At 44.8% G+C, this 22,243-nt stretch overlaps 1 protein-coding gene across 5 annotated transcripts in view; it reads left to right on the top strand.

Annotated features, from left to right (window-relative positions):
- CDC42SE2 (CDC42 small effector 2) overlaps window positions 1–22,243 on the top strand; it is a 148,785-nt gene that overhangs the window by 123,012 nt on the left and 3,530 nt on the right. For all 5 annotated transcript variants that reach the window (XM_057491167.1, XM_057491168.1, XM_057491169.1 and 2 more), the window contains one exon: window positions 21,060–21,161. In XM_057491167.1, the coding sequence (XP_057347150.1) occupies window positions 21,060–21,161 (102 nt within the window). The remainder of the gene's footprint in view (window positions 1–21,059; window positions 21,162–22,243) is intronic.

The raw sequence follows: 22,243 nt of genomic DNA, 5'->3' as shown, positions 1-22,243 counted from the left end.
CCTTTTCATGGTGATAGGAATAGTTTGTAGAGCTGGGACGAGTGAAGGCTGGAAGGACTTCCTTTCTTGTTGGTTTGTGGCCCTCCTCTCCTGGGAGAACAGCGGCCTCTAGTGGCTTGTGCTGGGCAACTGCGCGCAGACAGGGTTTGTGCTTCCTGCTCGGTTGGTATGGAGTTAATCTCCACTGTTGCTGTGGGCGTGGCCTGGCTCGGGCAGCTACTCCAAAGTGGTGGAGTCGCGTTGGAGCAGGAGCGGCTGGGAGGCTATTTATCTCCGTAAGGGGCCTCCCTGCTCCTTGCAGCCCAGGGGTTAGGGTGCCCAGAGATCCCCGGATTCCCTACCTCTGGATTAAGTGTCCCGCCCTGCCCTTTTAAGACTTTAAAAAGGCACTCGCCAAAACAAAACAGCAAAAAAGCAAAAAAAAAAAATGGTCACATGCTTTTCTTATGTCCTCCGGCGCCCGGCCTCCAGTGCCCGCTCACTGTTCTTGCTGCCCTGTTTCCCTAGTATCGAGGGCCCTGCACTCTGGCCCGGATGTCGGGGGCTGGGTGTTCGGCAGTCCTGGGCTCCGTCTCCCTCCCGCTCTGCCTGCTCTTCTCCCGCCGGGAGCTGGGGGGAGGGGCGCTCGGCTCCCGCGGGACCGGGGCTTGTATCTTACCCCCTTCGCGAGGCGCTGGGTTCTCTCAGGTGCGGATGTGGTCTGGATATTGTCCTGTGTCCTTTGGTCTTTATTCTAGGAAGGGTTGTCTTTGTTATATTTTCATAGATATATGTTGTTTTGGGAGGAGATTTCCGCTGCTCTACTCACGCCGCCATCTTACGCCCCTCTTCCCGCTTTGCTTTCTTATAGGAGTTCTATGGATTCAGTTCTTAATGTTCAAGTCTTTAATTCATTTTGAGTTGACTTTTTTAGCCAATGTGTAAGATAGGAGTCTAGTTTCATTCTTCTGCATGTGGGCTGTCCAGTTTTCCCAGCACTATTTGTGGAAATGTGGAAACTATCCATTCCCCATTGTATATTCTTGTCTCCTTTGTTACACATCAATTGACCATACATGATTGAGATTATTTGGGGACTGTCTGGTCTGTTCCATTGGTCTATGTGTCTGTTTTTATGCCAATATCATACTGTTTTGAGTGCTATAGCTTTGTAATTTAGTGTGAAATCAGGATGTGCGATTCTTTCAGCTTTGTTCTTCTTTTTCATTATTGCTTTGGCTATTTGGGTTTTTGTGGTTCCATACAAATTTTAACATGGTTTGTTCTACTTATTAAATGCCAGTAGAATTTTGAGAGCTTGCAAGTGAATCTGTAAATAGCTTGATTGGTATGGGCATTTAACTATATTAATTCTTCCTATCAATAAACACGGGCTATCTTTCCATTCATTGGTGTCTTCTTCAGTTTTATTCTCCAGTTTGTTTTTCTAAGGTTTTGTGGTGGAATCTTCAGGGTTTTCTATATATGTCATCTGCAAGTGGAGACAATTTTATTTCTTACTTTTCATCTTGGATGCCTTTTGTTTTTTCTTGCCTAATTGCTCTGGGACTTGTCCTGTTGGAACGAAGTGGTGAAGAGTGTGCATCCTTGCCTTGTTCCTGATCTTAAAGAAAAGCTTTCAGTGTTTCACCACTGAGTATGATGTTAGCTCTGGGCTTGTCATATATGGCCTTTATTATGTTGAAATATGTTTCCTCTATACCTGGATTATTGAGAGTTTTATCATGAATTGATGTTGAATATTGTCAAATGCTGTCTCTGTATCTGTTGAGATGATCATATGATTTTTATCCATTATTTTGTTAATGTGGTATGCCACATTTTGGGCAGTGTGGATGTTGAACCATCCTACCTCTGTAGTAAATTCCACTTCATCATGGTGTATGATTCTCTTCATGTCTTTTGAATTTGGTTTCCTAATGTTTTGTTGAGAATTTTTGCATCTGTGTTCACCAGCGTTGTTAGCCTGTAATTTTCTTGTGGTGTTTTTGTACTGGTTTTGGTATTAAGGTAATGCTGGTCTTATAAAATGACTTAGAAGTGTTCTCTCCTCTTACATTTTTTTATAAAAGTTTAAGAAGGACTGGTATTAATTCTTTTATAAGTATTTGGTAGAAATCACCAGAGAAGCCATCTAGTTCTGTACTTTGGTTTTATTGGGAGGTTTTGGTAACTGAGTCAATCAACTTGTTATAAGTCCTTTCAGATTTTCTGTTTTCTCATGATTCAGTCTTGATAGGTTGTATTTTTCTAAGAATTTATCGGATTCTTCTCGTTTGTCCAGTTCATGTATACTTTTTCATAGTATCATGATCCTTTTCATTTCTGTGATATCAGTTGTAATGTCTTCTCTTTTATTTCTGCTTTTATTTGAGTTCTGTCTCTTATTCATGGGAAGAAAAGCTCAAGGTTTGTTGTTTTGTTTATCCTTTCAAAAAGTAGCTTTTAGTTTCATTGATCGTTTGTCTTTTAGTCTCTATTTCTCTTTTCCTTAGATCTTTATTTCCTTCTATTCACTTGGGCTTTTTTTTTCTAGTTCCTTGATGTATAATGTTATGTTGTTTATTTGAACTTGTTTGTTTTTGTTCATGTAGGAGTTCGTTGCTGTGAACATCCTTCTTAGAACTACTTTTACTGCATCCCATTGTTTTGGTATGTTGGATATCCATTTTTATTTGTCTCAAGATGTTTTTTGACATTTGATTTCCTTTGACCCATTGGTTGTTCAGTAACGTGTTGTTTTAGACCATTGTGGTCAGAAAAGATGCTTGATACTGTTCCAGTCTTTTTACATTAATTAAGACTTGATTTGTGGCCTATCATACTATCTATCCCAGAGAATGTTCCGTGTATTCTTGAGAAGAATGTGTATTCTTCTGTTGGATGGAGTGTTCTGTAAATGTTAAGTCCATCTGATCTACCTTGTCATATAAGTCCCGTATTTCCTTAATTGATTTTCTACCTGGATGATCTGCCCATTGTTGAAAGTGGGGTATTGGTGAATTGTATTGCTGTCTCGTTCTCCCTTCATGTCTATTAATATTTGTTTTATATATTTAGGTGCTCCCTTGTTAAATGCATAAATATGGGCAAATGTTATATTCTCTTGTTGGATTTGACCCCTTTCTCATTACATAATCTTCTTTGTCCATTATTACAGTCTTTTCTTAAGATTTATTTTGTCTGATGTGAGTATAGCTACCCCTGCTTTTCTTGGTCTCCAGTTGTATGGACTATCCTCTTCCTTTCCTTCACTTTCAGTGTGCATGTCCTTAAGCTGAATGGAGTCTGTTGTCGGCACTGTTTAGATGGGTCTTATTTACATTTAATTATTGGTAGGTATGGACTTACTATGTCATTGTTAATTGTTTTCTGGCTGTTTTGTAATTCCTTTTTTGCTTTCTTCTGTTTGATTCTTCATTTGTGATTTGATGATTTTCTGTAATAGTATCTTAGATTCCTTTCTCTTTATCTTTTGTGTATCTACTATAGGTTTTTGCTTTGTGTTTACTATTAGGCATCTTGGTAATATACCAAGTTATAGTTATAATGGTCTATTTTAAGCTGGTGAAAGTTTAAATGTATACTACGGCTCTATATTTTTGCCCTCCACTTCACATTTTACATCTCTTTACTTAATAGTAAGTCCATACCTACCAGTAATTATGCATTAACAAATTATATTTTTACTGCTTTTCTCTCTAAACGTTCATAGGAGATTATAAGTATACATCTCCTGATTTACCTGTCACCATTACAGCAGTAGAGTATTCTGAATTTACTATACTTAACCTTTACCAGTGAGATTTATATGTTCATATTTTGTCACTATCAGCATCATTTGCTTCAGCTTGAAATCCCTTGAACATTGTTGTAGTGGTGATGAACTGCTTCAGCTTTTGCTAGTCTGGAAAATCTTTGTCTTTGAATTCTAAGGGACAACTTTGTTGGGTAGACTGGGTGGAGTTTTCTTGGTTGACAGTTCTTTTTCTTTTAGCAACTAGAATATATCGTGCCACTCCCTTCTGGCCTGTTTCTTTGTTCTTGTTTTGTTTTTTTATTAAGGTATCATTGATATACACTCTTATGAAGGTTTTACATGAGCAACATTGTGGTTACTACATTCACCCATATTATCAAGTCCTCCCCACACCCCATTGCAGTCACTGTCCATCAGCTTAGTAAGATGCTTCAGAGTCACTACTTGTTTTCTCCGTGCTACACTGTCTTCCCTGTGGCGCCCCCCACACCATGTGTGCCAATCATACGCCCTTCAGTCCCCTTCTCCCTCCCTCCCCACCCCTCCTCTTTGGTAACTGCTAGTCCCTTCTTGGAGTCTGTGAGTCTGCTGCTGTTTTGCTCCTTCAGTTTTTGCTTTGTTGTTATACTCCACAAGTGAGTGAAATCATTTGGTACTTGTCTTTCTCCACCTGGCTTATTTCACTGAGCATAATACCCTCTAGTTCCATCCATGTTGTTGTAAACAGTAGGATTTGCTTTCTTCTTACAGCTAAATAATATTCCATTGTGTATATGTACCACATCTTCTTTATCCATTCATGTACTGATGGACATTTAGGTTGCTTCCATATCTTAGCTATTGTAAATAGGGGTGCATGTCTTTTTGAATCTGAGATCTTATTTTCCTTGGGTAAATTCCAAGAAGTGGAATTCCTGGGTCAAATGGTATTTCTATTTTTATTTCTTTGAGGAACCTCTATACTGCTTTCCACAATGGTTGAACTAGTTTATATTCCGACCAGCAGTGTAGGAGGGTTGCTCTTCCTCTGCATCCTTGTCAGCATTTGTTGTTGCTTGTCTTTTGGATGTTGGCCATCGTTACTGCTGTGAGGTGATATCTCATTGTGGATTTAATTTGCATTTCCCAGATAATTAGCGATGTGTGGAGCATTTTTTCATGTGCCTGTTTGGCCTGCAGTATTTTTATTTTAAAAATTTCCTATGGTTTTATGAGACAGGGGCTCTCTTGTACGTAACATGTTTTTCTCTTACTGGTTTTAAGATTCTTCCCTTGTCTTTAACTCTTGATGATTTAATTGCAATGTGTTTTGGGGAGGGTCTCTTTGTATTCAGTTTGTCTGGAACTCCCCGGGCCTCCTGGATCTGGGTATCTTTTTCTTTTACCAGGGATGGGAATTTTTCAGCCAGTATTTCTTCAGATAAGCTTTCTGCCCTGTCTGTGTTCTTCTGAGACTTCTATAATGTGAATATTGGTCTGTTTTGATGTTGTCTTGTAACTCCCTTTAGCAGTCTTAACTCTTTCATCATTTTTCTCCTCTTATCACATAAATTCGAATGTCTTTCCTGAGTTCACTGATCCTTTCTTCCACTTGAGCTAGCCTTTGGTTGAACTTGTGTTGAGTTTTTCAGTTTAGTTACTATATTCTTTGGCTCTGATTTGTTTGGTACTTCCTAATGTTTTCTTCTTAAAATTCTTACTTTTGTCATGTATCACCCTCCTGACCTCATGAGCATCTTTATTGAAAGGAAGGGTGCGACACACAGCAATTCAACGGAGGATTCCGCCTTATTAGGGAAAGGTGCTGGGTTATATAGGAAGGGGCATGAGCTGATTGAGGTGTCACTTCTACAGGGCTAGTGGCTATTAGCTAGGTGCTGGGATTCGGGGGGTGAGGGGTGATTGGGCTTCAGGTGGCGCCGGTGGGAACCGAGGACCCGGAAGAGAAGCAGGACTTTCGCCATCTTATGGGTGGGGGCCCTTCATTCCCCCCTTTCTCCTCTATGGGGTTGTGGACGTTGCTTTCTCTCTGACTGCTTCCTGCTGAATGGGGGTGGAGAAGGGAGTGAGGGCTTGAGGACTGGGAGGAAAGGGTTGATAGGACTCCCCACAGTAAGGACGAGTAGATGTGGACTTCTTCAGGTTGGAAATCAATGAAGGTTCCCTGTAACCACAGGTCGAGGACTTGTTGATTCTAATGGTGCCAAGAGGATACGGGTGCCAGAAGCCAGGCGTCTGTGGCCATTGTTTCCGGGAACAGTTTCCAGCGGAGAGAGGGGTCCATCTCAGCGTGTGGTGAGGAGGTTACGTGAGGGTGAGGGATCTTCTGTGGCTAAAAGCTGGTAGTTCCTGAGTAAAAGCTGGTTGAAAGTTTGATTAGAGATTTTACCAGCTTGGGATTTGATAAACTTCACAAGGCAAGAAGAGACAGGCGAGGAGAATGATTATTATAGGGCCTGCAATGGGCCAAAGCCAGGTAAGGAAGGGGTTTGTTAGTATTGAAGAGAATGGGTTGGAGGAGTAATACTGTGGGTACCGGGAGTTACCCATGTAGTGAATTGCGCAAGACCAGTAGGGACATCCCCGTAGGTGTCTGGCCATCGCCTGCAACAGGCTTGTTTTTGGTCATAGAGGAAGCAGAGGTAGGGAGAATAAGGGTAGCTGCTAGTGAACACTTCAGTGGAGGGAGGAAAGTGGAGGTATAAAGGCTCAGAGCAGCCTTTCAGAGGGCAGTCTGATGTGGCAATGAGGGCAGTAATTTTTGTTTGACGCTGTGTGTAAGTCTGTCTGACTTTGAATCGCCATACAAAGGAGGCTGGGGTGGCGGGGAAGACAATAGGAATGAGGAAAAAAAGCGAGAGAGAGCGAGGGAGCAGTAAAGGAGGAAAAAGTCATGATTCGGGTATGGATGGCAAAGGGGGTGAACGGGATTTTGGAGGAAAGAGGACAGTAAGGTCAGGAGTCTGGTGGGAGGGAGAGTCTGTAAACTTTTGTAGGTTAAGAGATCCTTTAGGTGATGTGGGGACAGAATGGTAAGGGGCGCCCCGAATGTCAGTTTATGAGCTTCCTTCTGCAAGAACTGTCCAGTGGCTAATGCCCATAGGCAGGGGGCCCATCTCCGAACTGTGGGGTCTAATTGCTTGGAAAGATAAGCTACTGGGGCAAAGGATGGGCCATAATGTTGGCCTAGGACTCCTAGAGCTTGACTGGACCTCTCATGAATGTATAATGAGAAGGGCTTCGACAAATCAGGAAGATGGAGAGCTGGGCTTCCACAAGGGCTTGACGGAGCTTAATGAAGGAGTTTCGGGGTGAGGAGGATAATGGTTCTTCAGGGAGGCCCTTGCTGAGGTCGTATTAGGGGTCTTGCCAACAGGGAGAAGTTAGGGATCCATGCTCTAAAATATCCAGCCAGGCCTAGAAAGGAAAGGATTTCTGTCTTGGTTTTGGGAATGGGCAGGTCAGAGAGGAGCCGTTTTCTGTAAAAAATCTTGGGAGGAGGGGTCTGGAGGGATAGAAAAAAAAAAAAGCGTCCTTGAGATCTAGGACTGAGAAGTGGGAGGCCGAGGCAGGGATCCGCGATAAAAGGGTGTATGGATTTGGGACTAAGGGATGGATAGGGACGATGGCCATGTTGATGAGGCGAAGGTCTTGGACAAGACGGAAAGATCCGTTGGTTTTTTTAACAGCTAATATGGGGGTATTAAACGGGGAGTGAGTGGGTCTGAGGTAATTTTTGTTTAAAAGATCTTGAATGATGGGTTGGAGGCCTATGAGGGCTGAAGTGGTTAGGGGGTATTGGGCCTGACAGATATACTGAGAGGGGTCACGTAATTTGATAGAGGCAGGAGGACATAGAGCCATGGAGGGGCTTGTAATGTCCCAAACTTTGGGATTTACAGGGTGTATGAGGGCGGAACTGGAGCTTTCATTGGGTAGAGGGGGGTCGTCGGCTATGAGGGCCATCAGAAAGGGAGTACTGGGGGCTGTGGGAGTGGATATAGTTATGGAAACATGGCGGAGAGAAAGGATGTCCTGTCCTAGTAAAGGGATGGGACACTGGGGCATAACTAGGAAGGAGTGGGAGAAAGGTATGGGATTGTCTTGGATTGTGCATAAAAGGGGGGGGTTTTTAATGGGAAAATCTGTTTACCTCCTACCCCGACTATAGGAGTAATGGCAGGCGTGGTAGGGCCCCGGTATTCTCGCAAGACTGAGAAGGTGGCTCCTGTATCTAGGAGGAAGGAGATGGGGCGACCGTCTACTATTAAAGTAACCCTGGGCTCCTGTTTGGTGATGGAAATGGTCGGGCGAGAAGCCCCCGGGCCCCGTCAATCTTCTTCTGCCAGCCCCACTACGGCGGGCTTAGGATGGGGGTTGTTCGTCCAGCCTCCCCTTCGGGGGGCTGGGCAATCAGACCCCCAGTGGCCCTTTTTGTGGCATCTGGGGCATGGGGTGGTAGGAGATCTGGGGGAGGGGCACGCCCTTGACCAATGTCCCTCTTTTCTGCACTTGAAATAAGCTGCTGGGGGGGGCTTGTTTGTAAAGGGGCGCCCAGGTTGTGGTTTTATCAGCTGGGCAAACATTTGGAAATTGGCCTGATCAGCCTTTTGTTTACAGCATTCTTTCTCCTCCTCCTGGTTATGGAAGACTTTAAAGGCCACTGTTAGGATCTCAGTCTGTGGGGTAGCGGGGCCCTGTTCTAACTTTTTGAGTTTAGCTTTAATGTCGGGGTAGCTTTGAGCCAGGAAGTATGTCATAAGGACATGTCTCCCGTCAGGCGTTTCTGGGTCCAGGCTGGTACACTGTAATAGGGCTTGAGTGAGTCTGTCTAAGAACTCAGAGGGAGTCTCCTCACTCCTTTGAATTATGTCTTGGAGCTTTTGAAAATTGACTACTTTACGAGCTGTGTTTTTCAGACGTGCTTTTAAGCAGCAGGTGAAGATATCTCGAGAGCGGAGACCCACGGCAGTGGGGGACTGAAGGGTTCTGGCTCAGTCTGTGGGGGAGAAACAGGTGATGGGGGCAAAGACAGAGGAGGCTCCTGGGACTTAGAGGGGGGCTGAAAGTCTCAGGCTTGATCTGCAGGGGGGTGAGGTGGGGGAGGAGATGGTGGTGGAGGAAGGGGGAGGGGCTGTTGTAGGAGAGGAGGGGGAAGGGAGTGGGCGGGAGGCTTCTATGGGAGAGACGGCTTGCAGGCTAGGAGAACTTGGGGGGAGGCGGGGGGAGGAGGGGGAAAGCTTCGGTATAGGGAATCTCCTTCCATTTTTTCAGGCGCTGGCAGTAGTTAAAGAGATCGCGAGTGATGTCAGGATCAAGAGCTCCCCCTGCGGGCCATTGGTTGTTATTGTCCAGGGGGTATGTCGGCCAATCTTGGGAGCAGTATTTGCGGAGAAGTTTTGGTTTTATATCAGGCGTCAGGGAGAGGGTGGCTAGATACTTGAGCAGGCATTCAAGAGGTGAACCTCCAGGGAGGGATGAGGAGGCTCCCATGGCTAAAGGACAGAGAAGGAGACAAACAGGGGAAGACGAACGGAGACCCTCGGACTGGGAGCAGACCGCAAGGAGACAAAGGGCGTCCCCGATGATCCTTGGGGGTCTGCGGAAACTCATATACGAGTCGGTTTCTTAGGAAGTGTGGGTCGTCACCCAGACTTCTCTAAGAAGGCAGAGTGCCGGAGTCCGAGGTACCTGTACTAGGAGTTTTCAGCGGAAGGAACGGAAGGAGGAGGGGGGAAGGGAGCGTTCTCATCAGCTAAGGAGTCACCTCGTTTATGGCTGTTGGAGGAGGGGCCTGAGGGTCCTCCGCAGCCGTGAAGGCCTAAGGCGGGGAGAGCTCCCTCCTCGTCCCCGAGCGTCAGGGCCTTGCCGGATGATCACGGTCAATGGCGCTGCGATAGCTTGGGGAAGAGCGGCCCACTCCGGGGGAAAACTTACCCAAAGGCCAGAGAGGAGTGGTGAGTGTGAGGAGCCAGCGCCGGAAAAAGAGGACGAGGGCAAGCTGCTGCTGTTGTCGGGGGGAAGACGGGGCCCAGTTGGGGTGTCCCGTCTCCCGGGTTTCAGCACCAATGAAAGGAAGGGAGCGACACACAGCAGCAATTCACCGGAGACTTCCGCTTTATAGGGAAAGGTGCTGGGTTATATAGGAAGGGGCATGCGCTGATTGTGGTGTCACTTCTACGGGGCTGGTGGCTATTGGCTACATGCTGGGATTAGGGGGGCGAGGGGTGACTGGGCTCCAGGTGGCACCGGCGGGAACCGAGGACCCGGAAGAGAAGCAGGAATTTCGCCATCTTATGGGTGGGGGCCCTTCGTTTATGACTACTATTTGAACTCTTCATCAGGTAACTCACTAATCTCCATTTCATTAAGGTCTGTGGAGATGTTCATTTCCTTGAAACATACTCCTCTGTCTCATTTTCCTTGACTCTCTGTTGCTTTCTGTGCATTATGTAAAGCAGCCACCTCTTATAGTCATGATGACTGGCCCCATGGAAGTGAATCTTATCAATCAGCCTGGCCCAATTTCTCAGCTGTCTCTCAAACCTTGGGATTGTCCAAGCTGCCTTCCTTGTTGTTACAGTTCCAAGTTATTGAGGTTGTGCCAAGACCTGTTAGTGCCCCAAAGGGGAGGAGCTTGTAAGCACCTAGATGCAGGCTGCTTGGCAGACAGACCCTTAGGCAGCAAGCAGATTTTAAATTTATGCAAGACCCCTTTCAAGGAAGGCCCTGGAGATGGATGTCAGTTTACTCCCTCTGAACTGAGCCCTGGGGCTATTGCTGGATAAGATCTCCTGTGGGAGCTGGCCACCATCACTAGCCCTCAGCAGGTGTGCCTGGCTTCTGGATAGCAGCAGCCAAAGCTGGGCTCCAGATGTGTACATGCTTGTTCCAGGGAGACACTCATGAGCGGGAGTAGGCAGGAGGGGAAACGTGATGACACCTGCTGGCCTCCCTAGTCTCCAGGAAGGATCTTAATCTGTCCGTAGATAGGTGCTAAGTTAGAAGCCTGTCCCTCAGGCAGCAGCTTGTTGAGCAGGCAAACAGGCCTCTTCCATGGAAGTGCTGGCAGATGGGCATGTCCACCTCTGTGCTGAGCCCTTAAGGGACAGCTGATTGGAAGTGTTTTTTGTTTGCACACTGAATAGGCTCTTCTTTCTGATAAAACAATATATATATATATTGATTTAAAAATGTGGTTTGGTGGCCTGGCTTTTGTAGAGTTGTTATTAATGAGAAAAATATTCAACCTAATGGCTTTCCAAATAATCAAAATACACATACAAAAATTGTAAAATTTCATTAAGTGAGTACAACAGGTGAACGGATGGGATGTTGTAGGGACTTGAGCAAAGGTCAAGGGATACCAAGTGAGAGTTTGCCAAAGGCTCTCAGATTTGGAGGGAATATGAAAACATCACTGTAGCTCCAGGCCAGAGGGGGTTTCAGCCCTGGGCAAGTTCACTGTGGGTTCAGTGAGGCGGACAATTGTAACGACAATGGAATGTTGAGGGTAAAAAGGGGCTCATACTGAGCTTTATTCTCACAGCAGGAGGTCAAGTGTTAGAATCACATCAGCACCTGGTAGTCTGCAAGTAGCAAGCCCGTCTCTGCCTCTGCTCCAGGCTCTGTCTCTGCCCCCAGCCTCTGCTCTCCTGCTGTCTTCTGCTCTGCCCTTAGCACCAGATGGAACAAAAAGCACTTCCCAGTGGGTATGTAAGCCTGTGCAGTAGGCTAAGTTTTCATTTCACGTACACTGTGAATAGATTAGGATCAGGTGAGGATCCTGGCCATGGAACTTTCATTTCCCCCACAGTCATATGCTGCTCTTCAAGGTATTGGTAATTGAGTTCCTGTATTTAAAATGCTTAAAAGTGTATCTGGCATGTAAGACTCTTAAGTATTACCCACTATTCCTTTTTAAATATTCAGCTATAAACCTTCAGAGCCAGTGTTTCTAAATCATTGAGCCATACGCACCATTTCGAGTCTCATCAGACATGCAGATTTCCAGCCCTCCCCCATATGTGCTGGATTTTCAGTTCTGCGAGCAGAGCTCAGCAGCCTGTTCTGACAGCCCCCCAGGGACTCTGACGCACACTGAAGTCTGAGAGCCATGGCTTTCAAGGCTCAACCAATCTTCAGACAGAAGCGGTGACCACGGTTGATCCGCTCTAGGGGGCACAGCATTACTGTGGAGCAGAAAAAATAAAGCCAAGTAAGTAATTTTTGTGCAGAAATATAAGCTCCAAACAAATTGGCATTACATATATATTTTTACATCTTCCATATATAATAAGTCCTTGAGAAATATTTGGTTATAATGTGAATAAGACAAGTAGTTTTTAGAGAACTGAACTGATGTTTCTTTAATAGCTATTTATTCATTCAGTAGCTGTTTATCATCTAATGGGGCAGGCATAGCTATGGTCATAGAAGAATTCTTAGTATAGAAATATAAACAGGCTCTAAGTAGGTAAATTATAATACAGTGTTTTAAGTGCTATACTTGAAGTATGAACCTTGTGCTGTGAGTGCTCAGACCAAGGAATACCAAGCAGCCTCAACTCAGAAGGGTGTGTTTGGGCTGAGGATCAAGGAATGAATGCGCAGTTGCCATGTGTGCGGGCGTTTGGGTGAGAAAACTGTCGTGTAGTTTGTTGACAATACTACCAAGAAAGTATTGTTTTCATTTTTTGTGTAATTAAAGACCTACTAGGAAAACCCTTTCCTTTACTGCAGAAAAACGCCAGATCCCTTTTTATATTATTGTAACTTTGGTTAGTCTCCTTTTTTCTGCCATCTGAGCTGGATGAGTAGAAAGCGGGCACTTCTGAGGCAGGTCCCGCACTCAGGGAGTCGGTGTCAGCGGCATCAAAGAAAAATTACTGTTTGTTTTACAAATGCCAGGTGCCTAATTACACTGTCACCATTTCAAAAACTAACTTCAGAGGCTCCCAAATGTTGTTCTTAGTGCCCTTGACACCTAATTTTTTTGTGTGTCACCCCTGGCCCGAGCAACACTTTACAGATTTACTAACTAGTTGGGAGGAAACAACTTAGTGAATATTTATGACTGAACAACTTAGCTGCCATTAAAAAAAATAATGCCTACAAATTAAAAGAAAAAATGTTTTATTCGATTCTTAAATAACCACACTTACAGCATATGTGTCCCTGTTAACATCACACACTCCTCAGCCGTGGACCTTAGAGCATGTGTGTCCCTGTTAGCATCACACATTCCTCAGCCGTGAACCTTACAGCATGTGTGTCCCTGTTAGTATCACACACTCCTCAGCTGTGGACCTTACAGCATGTGTGTCCCTGGTAGCATCACACACTCCTCAGCCGTGGACCCCAAGCAGATGCCACTGCCCTCTCTTCCTTCTTCCTTCTGTGTAACATTTGGGCTTTTCTCACAGCACAACTGAAAACTCTTCTGTATAAAGACAGGCCATTGGAAAGAGTGTATACTGTGATGTTGACGTTTTGAGTTGTCTCCAGTTAGTTCATATTATCACATGTGCTGAGTGTCTTTGTGTTTTCCTCAAATCGGAGCTACCCTGTGGGACCCTGGTTGCTTGCTGGGAATCTGGGGTTTATTTGATAGAATTCATGGTGGGGGTTTCAGTTATAAAACTCAGCTGACTTTCTCTAGGTCACAAAGTAGGTTCAGTAGCATATCTTTCTCTTTCAGTTTTTCATTTACTTAGGTCATGTTGGTGTAAGTGTCTGCTGCCTTATAGCCTGAAAATACCAGCTTTTTGCTCCTGCCCCAGATGTTGGGCACCTTGATGCTTCATTTGCTCTGTGACCATTCCTAGGCAGGAACACGTTGGGCCTGTTTCCCTGTGGCACCTGCCTTAATTTGCTCCTTAATGACATGTGTTCATGCGATAAGCTGCCCAGAGAATAGTCTTAGAGCAAGAGGAAGCTTTAACTTTTATGTGATTAAGTTACCGCTATTGTTTATAAATATACTTGATTGATATTCTAGAAATGTAAGGGAGGTGGAATACTTACATTGCAACAAAAAGTGTGTTTGAAAAATTAAGCCTTAAAAATTGTGTGAATGTAATGTTTATAAATTCATAGATTCACTCATTCTAAAAAAGTTGATGAATTGCTGTGTGCTACATATGACTGGCCCTTGGGGTCCCATGTTATGTGCAGGTATAGACACACCCCACCTTCCAGTGGTAGCTTAGGTGTGGTGTGAAGTGTAAATGTTAACGTCATTTAACATCCCACAGGCACTGCAGGAGCACAGGCCTGACAGCCCGAAATAATTCTTTTCTCTGAATTTTGCATTCCAGGTTTTTAAAGTAATTTTTTAAGTTTCATAACCTTTTTAAGTTTCAATTTTTAGGTTGCCTTGATGGGCACCATTGTTATAACCTCAGCATCCATGCCCCCACACACACCCGTTGGAAAGGAGCCAACAGTTTAAGCCACAGACCCTCGTGCTCGTGTGACCCCCGAGGCAGCTCCGCCAGGCCTGGTGCCCCTCCTTCCCTTCAGCACTGACTGGCTTTGACCACTGGGTCCGAGTAGACGGTCTGTGGGTGAGAGTGGTTGGTTCAAGACAGGGCCCAGAACTCTGGGGGACACCAGACGCAGGCTGTGGAGACCTTAGGGCGACTGCCTGTTGGTAACAAAGGGCTGTCCCCATGTCACCCCACAGGTGCAAGGCCCAGGCTTCTGCGGCTCTGTGCTCCCAGCCCGGGTCTCCCTGACGCAAGGAGGGCGCTGCTGAGGGCGCGTGACAGGTGCGGGAGCTCCAGGCACACCGGGCATGTGTTGCCAAGCCTGAGGGTTGAAGGCAATTTTATGGCTGTTCTGGGTTTTATTTTCAAAGAAGGAATGTGTGATGTAAGTCACAAATGATGCATATGCACAATGGTGTTAAACTAGGTTGATGTACCCATGGTATGTGATAGCTCTTTAGGATTTTTTTTCATTTTTTAAATTTTGGTATCATTAATATACAGTTACATGAGCGACATTGTGGTTACTAGATTCCCCCCATTATCAAGTCCCCCCCCCACATCCCCCATTACAGTCACTGTCCATCAGTGAAGTAAGATGCTGTGGAGTCATTACTTCTCTATGCTATAGTACCTTCCCCATGCCCTTCCCCCTACATTATGTGTGCTAATCGTAATGTCCCTTATTCCCCTTCTCCCTCCCTTCCCACCCATCCTCCCCAGTCCCTTTCCCTTTGGTAACTGTTAGTCCATTCTTGGGTTCTGTGAGTCTGCTGTTGATTTGCTCCTTTAGTTTTTTTCTTTGTTCTAATACTCCACATATGAGTGAAATCATTTGGTACTTGTCCTTCTCCGCTTGGCTTATTTCACTGAGCATAATACCCTCTAGCTCCATCCATGTTGTTGCAAATGGTAGGATCTGTTTTCTTCTTATGGCTGAATAATACTCCATTGTGTTTATGTACCACAGCTTCTTTATCCATTCATCTACTGATGGACACTTCGGTTGCTTCCATTTCGTGGCTATTGTAAATAGTGCTTTTTAAAACTGGGCTACTGCAATCTTAGGGTAAATTCCTAGGAGTGGAAGTCCTGGGTCAAATGGTATTTCTATTTTGAGTTTTTTGAGGAACCTCCATACTGCTTTCCACAATGGTTGAACTAATTTACACTCCCTCCAGCAGTGTAGGAGGGTTCCCCTTTCTCCGAATCCTCACCAACATTTGTTGTTGTTTGTCTTTCGGATGGTGGTGATCCTTACTGGTGTGAAGTGATAGCTCATTGTGGTTTTAATTTGCATTTCTCTGATGATTAGCGATGCAGAGAATCTTTTCATGTGCCTGTTGGCCATGTGAATTTCTTCTTTGGAGAACTTTCTATTCAGCTCCTCTGCCCATTTTTTAATTGGATTATTTGCTTTTTGTTTGTTGAGGTGCGTGGGCTCTTTGTATATTTTGGATGTCAACCCCTTATTGGATATGTCATTTATGAATATATTCTCCCATACTGTAGGATGCCTTTTTGTTCTGCTGATGGTGTCCTTTGCTGTACAGAAGCTTTTTAGTTTGATATAGTCGCACTTGTTCATTTTTGCTTTTGTTTCCCTTGCCTGGGGAGATACGTTCATGAAATGTTGCTCATGTTTATATTCAAGACAGTTTTGCCTATGTTTTCCTCTGAGAGTTTTATGGTTTCATGACTTACATTCAGGTCTTTGATCCATTTCCAGTTTACTTTTTTGTATGGAGTTAGACAGTGATCCAGTTTCATTCTCTTACATGTAGCTGTCCAGTTTTGCCAACACCAGCTGTTGAAGAGGCTGTCATTTCCCCATTGTATATCCATGGCTCTGTAGGATATTTTTAAAAACTTAAAATATATCTTTTGATAATTTTGGGAAGAAGACAGGAAGCGGGTAGGGGATGATTTTAGAATTGTAAGGCATCAGAAAGAATGAGGAAAGATTAAGTTCTGATAAAAGTCAGGTGTAAAATTGTATGTTTATTATTCACACTTGTGTCACAACAGTTTCATTAGTACACAATGCATAAATTTTTGTAAAGGTGAGAGTAGGAGGAAACTAAGTGAATTAACATCTTTTGAAAACTTTTTTGAAGTGTCTGATTATGAAAATTATCAGATATACACAGAGAGATGAGACACCCCACATGTAGGTAGCACTGGGCTATAATTACCAGTGGGCACTGTCTTGTTTCACCTGTATCTCCCCTCCCTCTGCCCCATTTGGAGAATTTACAAGAGATCATGGACATCACCCTTCATACCATAGTGTGTATCTCCAAGACCGAAACAGCTTTGATAAGGTGTGATTGACAGTAAGTGGCAAGAGATGCTTTTCCTGGTCTCCGTCCTAAGACAGTGCTCGTTTCTGTGCACCTCCAGTCCCTGACCTTAGGCAGAGTAACAGTTAATGTTTTAAGGATGGGAAGAATTATTCACATTGTTGACAGTCTTAGTAAAGGTCCTTATGAAGAATAAAGCATATTTCCAGGAGAAGCAGTGACCGCTGCTAATAGCAGTGAGCACGCGGCAGCGGGAGCAGCCTGCTTCCTGCCTTTCTTGGAGGCCCGGCTCAGGAACTCCCCTTGTTTGCCCATGACTTAGATCTTGGCTCTATCTTGTATTGTTAACTCTGCACAGCAAAAAGTATCTCCATTGTGCCTGAAAAATATTACATGTAAAATTTGGAAAGTATGCAAATATACTTAGAATCTAGGGTTTTGATTTATTAACAATGTTACACTAGAAGTCCAAGGGCCAGCTCAGCCTGTCTGGATCCCATCCTTCCTGCCTTCTCTGGAACCATAGTAAGGCTGCTAATCCTTTTCACTCCCTTGTATCTCTTACTGGATCTTTTTCATCAGAAATTATGCATCATCAAGGCATCACAGGGAAAATTTCAGTGTGTCCGCATTTCCGCTTCCCTTCAGCTGCAGCCCTGGCTTCTCCCTGTCCGTTCGTTGCTCCATCTCCCCACCGCCTGGACACAGCACCCCACTGGACCTCTCACCAGTTTTCAGCTGTGTTGCCTAACCCTTGACCCTTTCAGGAAGACACTCCTGATTTTCCTCCTCTGACTTTCAGGCAGTTTGTGTTCGGCCTCCTGAGATGGCAGGGAGTCCCTCTGTGCGTGTTCCCTCCTGGCAGTTCTCATTGACCGAACAGCTTGATGACCTAGGTTCACTCCTTCTTGTCTAGTGTTGTTCACATTCCTCTGTCTGTATGTCCAGCTTGCCTTCTTGGTACCTCCACTCAGACGTCTCGTAGACATGTCAGAACCAGCATGTCTTCCGCTGAGTCTCTGCCTGGCCCTGGGGACGTGCACCTTCTCCTCGGACCTGAGACCTGCCGCTCCGTTCTCCCCCTCCTCAGTTCTCACGTACAGCCAGCAAGCAAGTGCTGTCCGTGTTAACCTCCCGAACACCTAGGATCTGTCTACTTTGTCCGTCTCCGCTGCGTTCGTTGGATCCGAGGAATGTCCTGCCCCGCCGTGGCCTGCATGGCCTCTGCCTCGGTCTCCCGCCCGCCGCCTGCCGTGGCTGTGGGGGCATCGTCTTTCACACCCAGCTTGATCGTGTCGTTCCCCTGCTTTACAAGGAGCTCCTAGCCTTAGAGGGCAGACTCCTAGATTCCACTTTAAAAATCAAGGCAGGATTAGATGGCGTGAGGTACTAACGGGAAAGGCTGACTGCTGAGTTCATCAAATTCAGTTGAAAGGTACTTAGTTTTCAGATTTATTAGTCAACTAACATAAGCATTATGATGGAAGTAAGTTGGCCTCTTCCTGTCCTTTGCCTTTCAGTGTGAGAAGTCTCTTAGAACCAGTTTAGTCGTGTACTTTTGAACATCCTCAGTCTTCAGAATGTTTGTTGTATTATTTACGACTTGTGTATTAATACCCTTCTTTCAGAAGCACATCAGTTAACAGGCAGATCCGCTCACTAGTTTATTCTTTCAGGAGACATTTCTGGGTGAGTTGGGTCCCCGGTGACTCTTCTCTCCCAGCACCATCCCGCAGTACTTCAGCTGCAAAGTAATGGAGTAGTGCAGCTGTGAGCCCCCGACTCAGCCTCGGAGGGAGTGACGCAGAGGAGACCTGTTCGAGCTGCTCCCATGCGTTCATGGGGTGAGGGCTGATGAGGGCTCCCAGGAGCCTGGGGGTGGATCTCACTCTCAGGAGGAGGCCTGTCCCTCTCACCAAGTGGCACCCGTGCACGTCAGGAGCTGTTGTCCCTGTAGGCTGGCTGCACGAGGCCTTGGGTAAGTCCAGCAGAGGCCACTTCCCCATGGAACTTGCCGCTCCCCTCGCCCTCCCGCTGGCGACGCCTGCCTTTTCCTGTGTTTATCCATGTTCCAAGAACCCGTCAGCTGCCTCCTCTGCCTGTCAAGGGGCTTTTGGGGGAGGAAACCCCAATAAGTTGTTGGAAAATTCACATTCTCTGATGGGTAGCAATACACTCGGATGTGCCTGAACAACCCAATTGCTCACCAGCAAGACAAACGTAATGGAAATGTAGCTAATAACAAGTAGAAACAGAGCTCAGAGCAGCAGTTAGCATCTTTCCCTACCTTAGTCCTAGAGAAGAGAAGGTAGCATTGCTTCTGAAGGCTCATTTATGCTGTGTTTCCCAGACAAGAATATGAAGGGAAGTGTGTTGACTGGGATGGGAAAACAAACTGAGTCTGGGAGAAGGATTGGAAGTGGCTGGGTGAGACCGGTGCGCTGCTGGCTTGTGGCATCCTGGCCGGAAGGATGGCTGAGGGTCAGGCTTTGTGGGGCCGGGGTCTGTGGGGGCCCCTTAGACACCTGCACTTGGCACCTGTATGGCAGAAGTCATCACATTGTGCTGAGAAACAGGAAAACTGAAGAACATAAAGGAGAGAGACTTTCCCTTGGCAGAAAGGCACTGTTTGTCTATAATCCTACAGAGCAGGGCCCTAAAAGATTGACTTTCTTATCAACCCTTCAAAAAGGGGCTTGGCATAACTAAATTTGGAGAAGTGAAGGAATGTGAAAGTATTTTGCTCCCTATTGCTATAGACTATTAATTCATACTGTCATGCACTTTGAGAGGAAGAAATGAAAACCTATAATATGAATTCTCAAAGAGATTAAAAAATATTACAGTGACACAATCTCATAAAAAAGAGTTTCTGAAAAGTTTAACTATAATTGAAAAATGTTATCTACCACTGAGAAAATATTGATCTAGGGCTGGGGTCATCAGACCACATGTAGCCTGCCAACCTGTTTTTGTAAACAAATGTTTACTGGAACACAGCTGTATTCATTTATTTACACATTGTCTATACCTGCAGTGAGAGTGGAGTCAAAGCTATGACAGAGACTGTATGGCCTGTAAACTTAAAATATTTACCATGTGGCCTGTAAGCAAAAATCTGTAGATTTCTGAGGAGGATCAAGTGGAGTTGTCTTCCAATACTGCAAAGCTATGAAGAGAAATAAAAATGTCTACATAACAGGAGCTCAAGAAATAGCAAAAGAGAATACAAGCAGCAATATCAAAGAAATATAAGAAGAAAACTTTCCTAAAACACAGTAAACCCTGTGTTCACGCAGAGAGGGATGCCACATGCCATACAGAATACTGGAAGGAAAGAAGCAGTCTTAGAGATAGCCCAGTGGCATTGTTGAACTCTGAGGCTGAACGTGAGTATTTCACAGGAAAACATCAAGCTGCTTTTGGGATTCTAATCTGTAGCAATAGAAGCTAGAGGACAGTAAAAATGTTTACTGGTTTCTAAAATTAATGCATGAACTACATACACGTTTGTGACTTTGTAGAAAACCATGTTACAATTTTGGGGCACTGTCACTAACTAGGTCTGTCCTGACAAGTTTTTAGGATTTATCAGCGTCTTACTAACATTTCAGTATATGTAGACATAAGTCTCATGTTCAGAGGCAACCTAACCCAACAGGTTCATGACCGGTCTCTGTTTTGAGGCCCGCTGCACCGCAGCAGTATGCTTTTTGACAGGGGTAGTAAATGGGGCTAAGCAGAGCTGGCATGAGGACATGAAGCCAGCTGCATCCGTGTCTCCTTCCAGTTACATCAGGATGTCTAAGGGGTCGTGGGAAACCTGGGACTGATTGTCCTTTGTCTCTGGAAAAATCTCAGATGATCAGTGAAACAGCAACAGAGTAAGGAAATAGCCATAATGAGGTGGAGTAGGGACTCCGGCTGGCAGAGAAGCTACTGGGAGACCTGCCCCGTGCCCTGGAAGCAGTTGTCAAAAGTTGGGAGGAGTCAGTCAGCCACTGCCTAGTAGACTGAGTTTGGGCAGGGTTTTGTTCCCCGTGGTGATAGAATGGAGTAGGACCAAGTCTTCCCTGTATAGAGCAGCGGATGGATCTGTTCCAGTGTGGAAGGGTAGCTGGGTGTAATGTGATCTAAGTAACCATCAAAGAATAATAAGTTTATGATGAAAGCTAGAAAGTGATGTCAAAAATCAGAATAGTGTACTCAAATCACAGCTGTATTCTTTGCTAACGGTAATGGTGACTGATGACAATTTTACATGTCTTATTTTTAAAGTAAAACTTAAGTGGTTATTATACAAATATGTTGAGGGCCAAAACGAGACCAAATAATCTCTTTTTAAGGTCTAAGTAATAACCCATGGTTGTGCTTTACCAATCGTTTTTTGTGTATAAGAGGTAATTGCAGAAGTCCAAGATGTAAGTATTGACATAATAAGTCATAAGTCCATCAGAATGAGTTTAACAAGGTCGTTTCTCTCAATACATTTTCCCTCTGTTTTAGAAAAGACGCCGGCGGATAGACCGAAGTATGATCGGAGAGCCGACAAACTTTGTGCACACGGCCCATGTGGGATCGGGAGACCTGTTCAGTGGGATGAACTCAGTAGGTGTCGGCGGGACGCGCTGATGGGGTTTGGGGCGCAGACGCACGCGTCCTGTGTGATGGATGCATGACACCCTTAGTGATTGCACTATTCTAAACGACTTTGTAGACACGAAATATAAATACATAATGTAAGCATAGACGAGAGGTGAATGTGAAAAATCAGTCTCTCACTTCATTTGCCATTATTCATGTTTCTATTGCTTGTACTAAACTCTTCCTAGCTGCCCTTCTCCTGAAGCTAACTTCAAAGGGCTTGAGTTCAGAATGGAAGTTACTATCCCATCAAATCTGCTGCCCGCCCCCACCACCCCCGCAAAGGGACTTGGAAATCAGCCTTCTAGTAATGTCTTTTTGTTCTCCAAGGTTCACTGGGTTCTTTTGCAAACATGTTTATTGCATTTACTTTCATCAAACATTAGCCTTTACCCGAGGACATTAGAATATCTGATTTATTCATTACTGTAAGTTCTCATGTGCAAAGCAGAGGGTCAAGGATTAGAATTTGTACATATTTGCTGTCTTTTTACAGAGGTTTAGTGAATTCAGAACAGACGTTGGATTTACTCAGCCGAACTCTTTTATTCCTTACTTTTTGTCCACAAGAAAAACAGTGCAGTGTGGTGGAAGAACTACCGAGAGAGGACTTTTTAACCAGGGCTCTGCCTCATTTTGTCTGTGACGTGAGCCACCAAGTGTTCAGAGTGTGTTTCCCCCAAATCTAAAGTAAACAGCGGTGTCTGGGTGGTCCCTGCAGTGTTTAGAGACAGTCAGTAGGGCTTTTGTAAACACAGAATTATGATCCATGGTGCTCCCTGGAAACATGAACAAACACCTAAGAGAACAGAGACTTTTAAAATAGGTGGGTGGGTATCCTGGATACAGCAAACAAGTTTGTCACGTCAGTTACTAGGTAAGCAGAGGAATGACATTTGAGGCTTCCTGTAAAGGAAACAGCTTCTTTGTTTTAAATCTGTAGGAAAAGTACTTGGTTTCACCCTCTGCATTAGTAGAAATGTAAGAGGTGTCAGGTTGTTGTCAAAATACAAATCAGTAGCTTTGTTTCCTGGACCAGCATGGAA

Source organism: Manis pentadactyla, chromosome 13 (genome assembly GCF_030020395.1).
Source record: "Manis pentadactyla isolate mManPen7 chromosome 13, mManPen7.hap1, whole genome shotgun sequence".
Classification (NCBI taxonomy): Eukaryota; Metazoa; Chordata; class Mammalia; order Pholidota; family Manidae; genus Manis; species Manis pentadactyla.
This window is presented reverse-complemented; position numbering and strand designations above follow the sequence as displayed.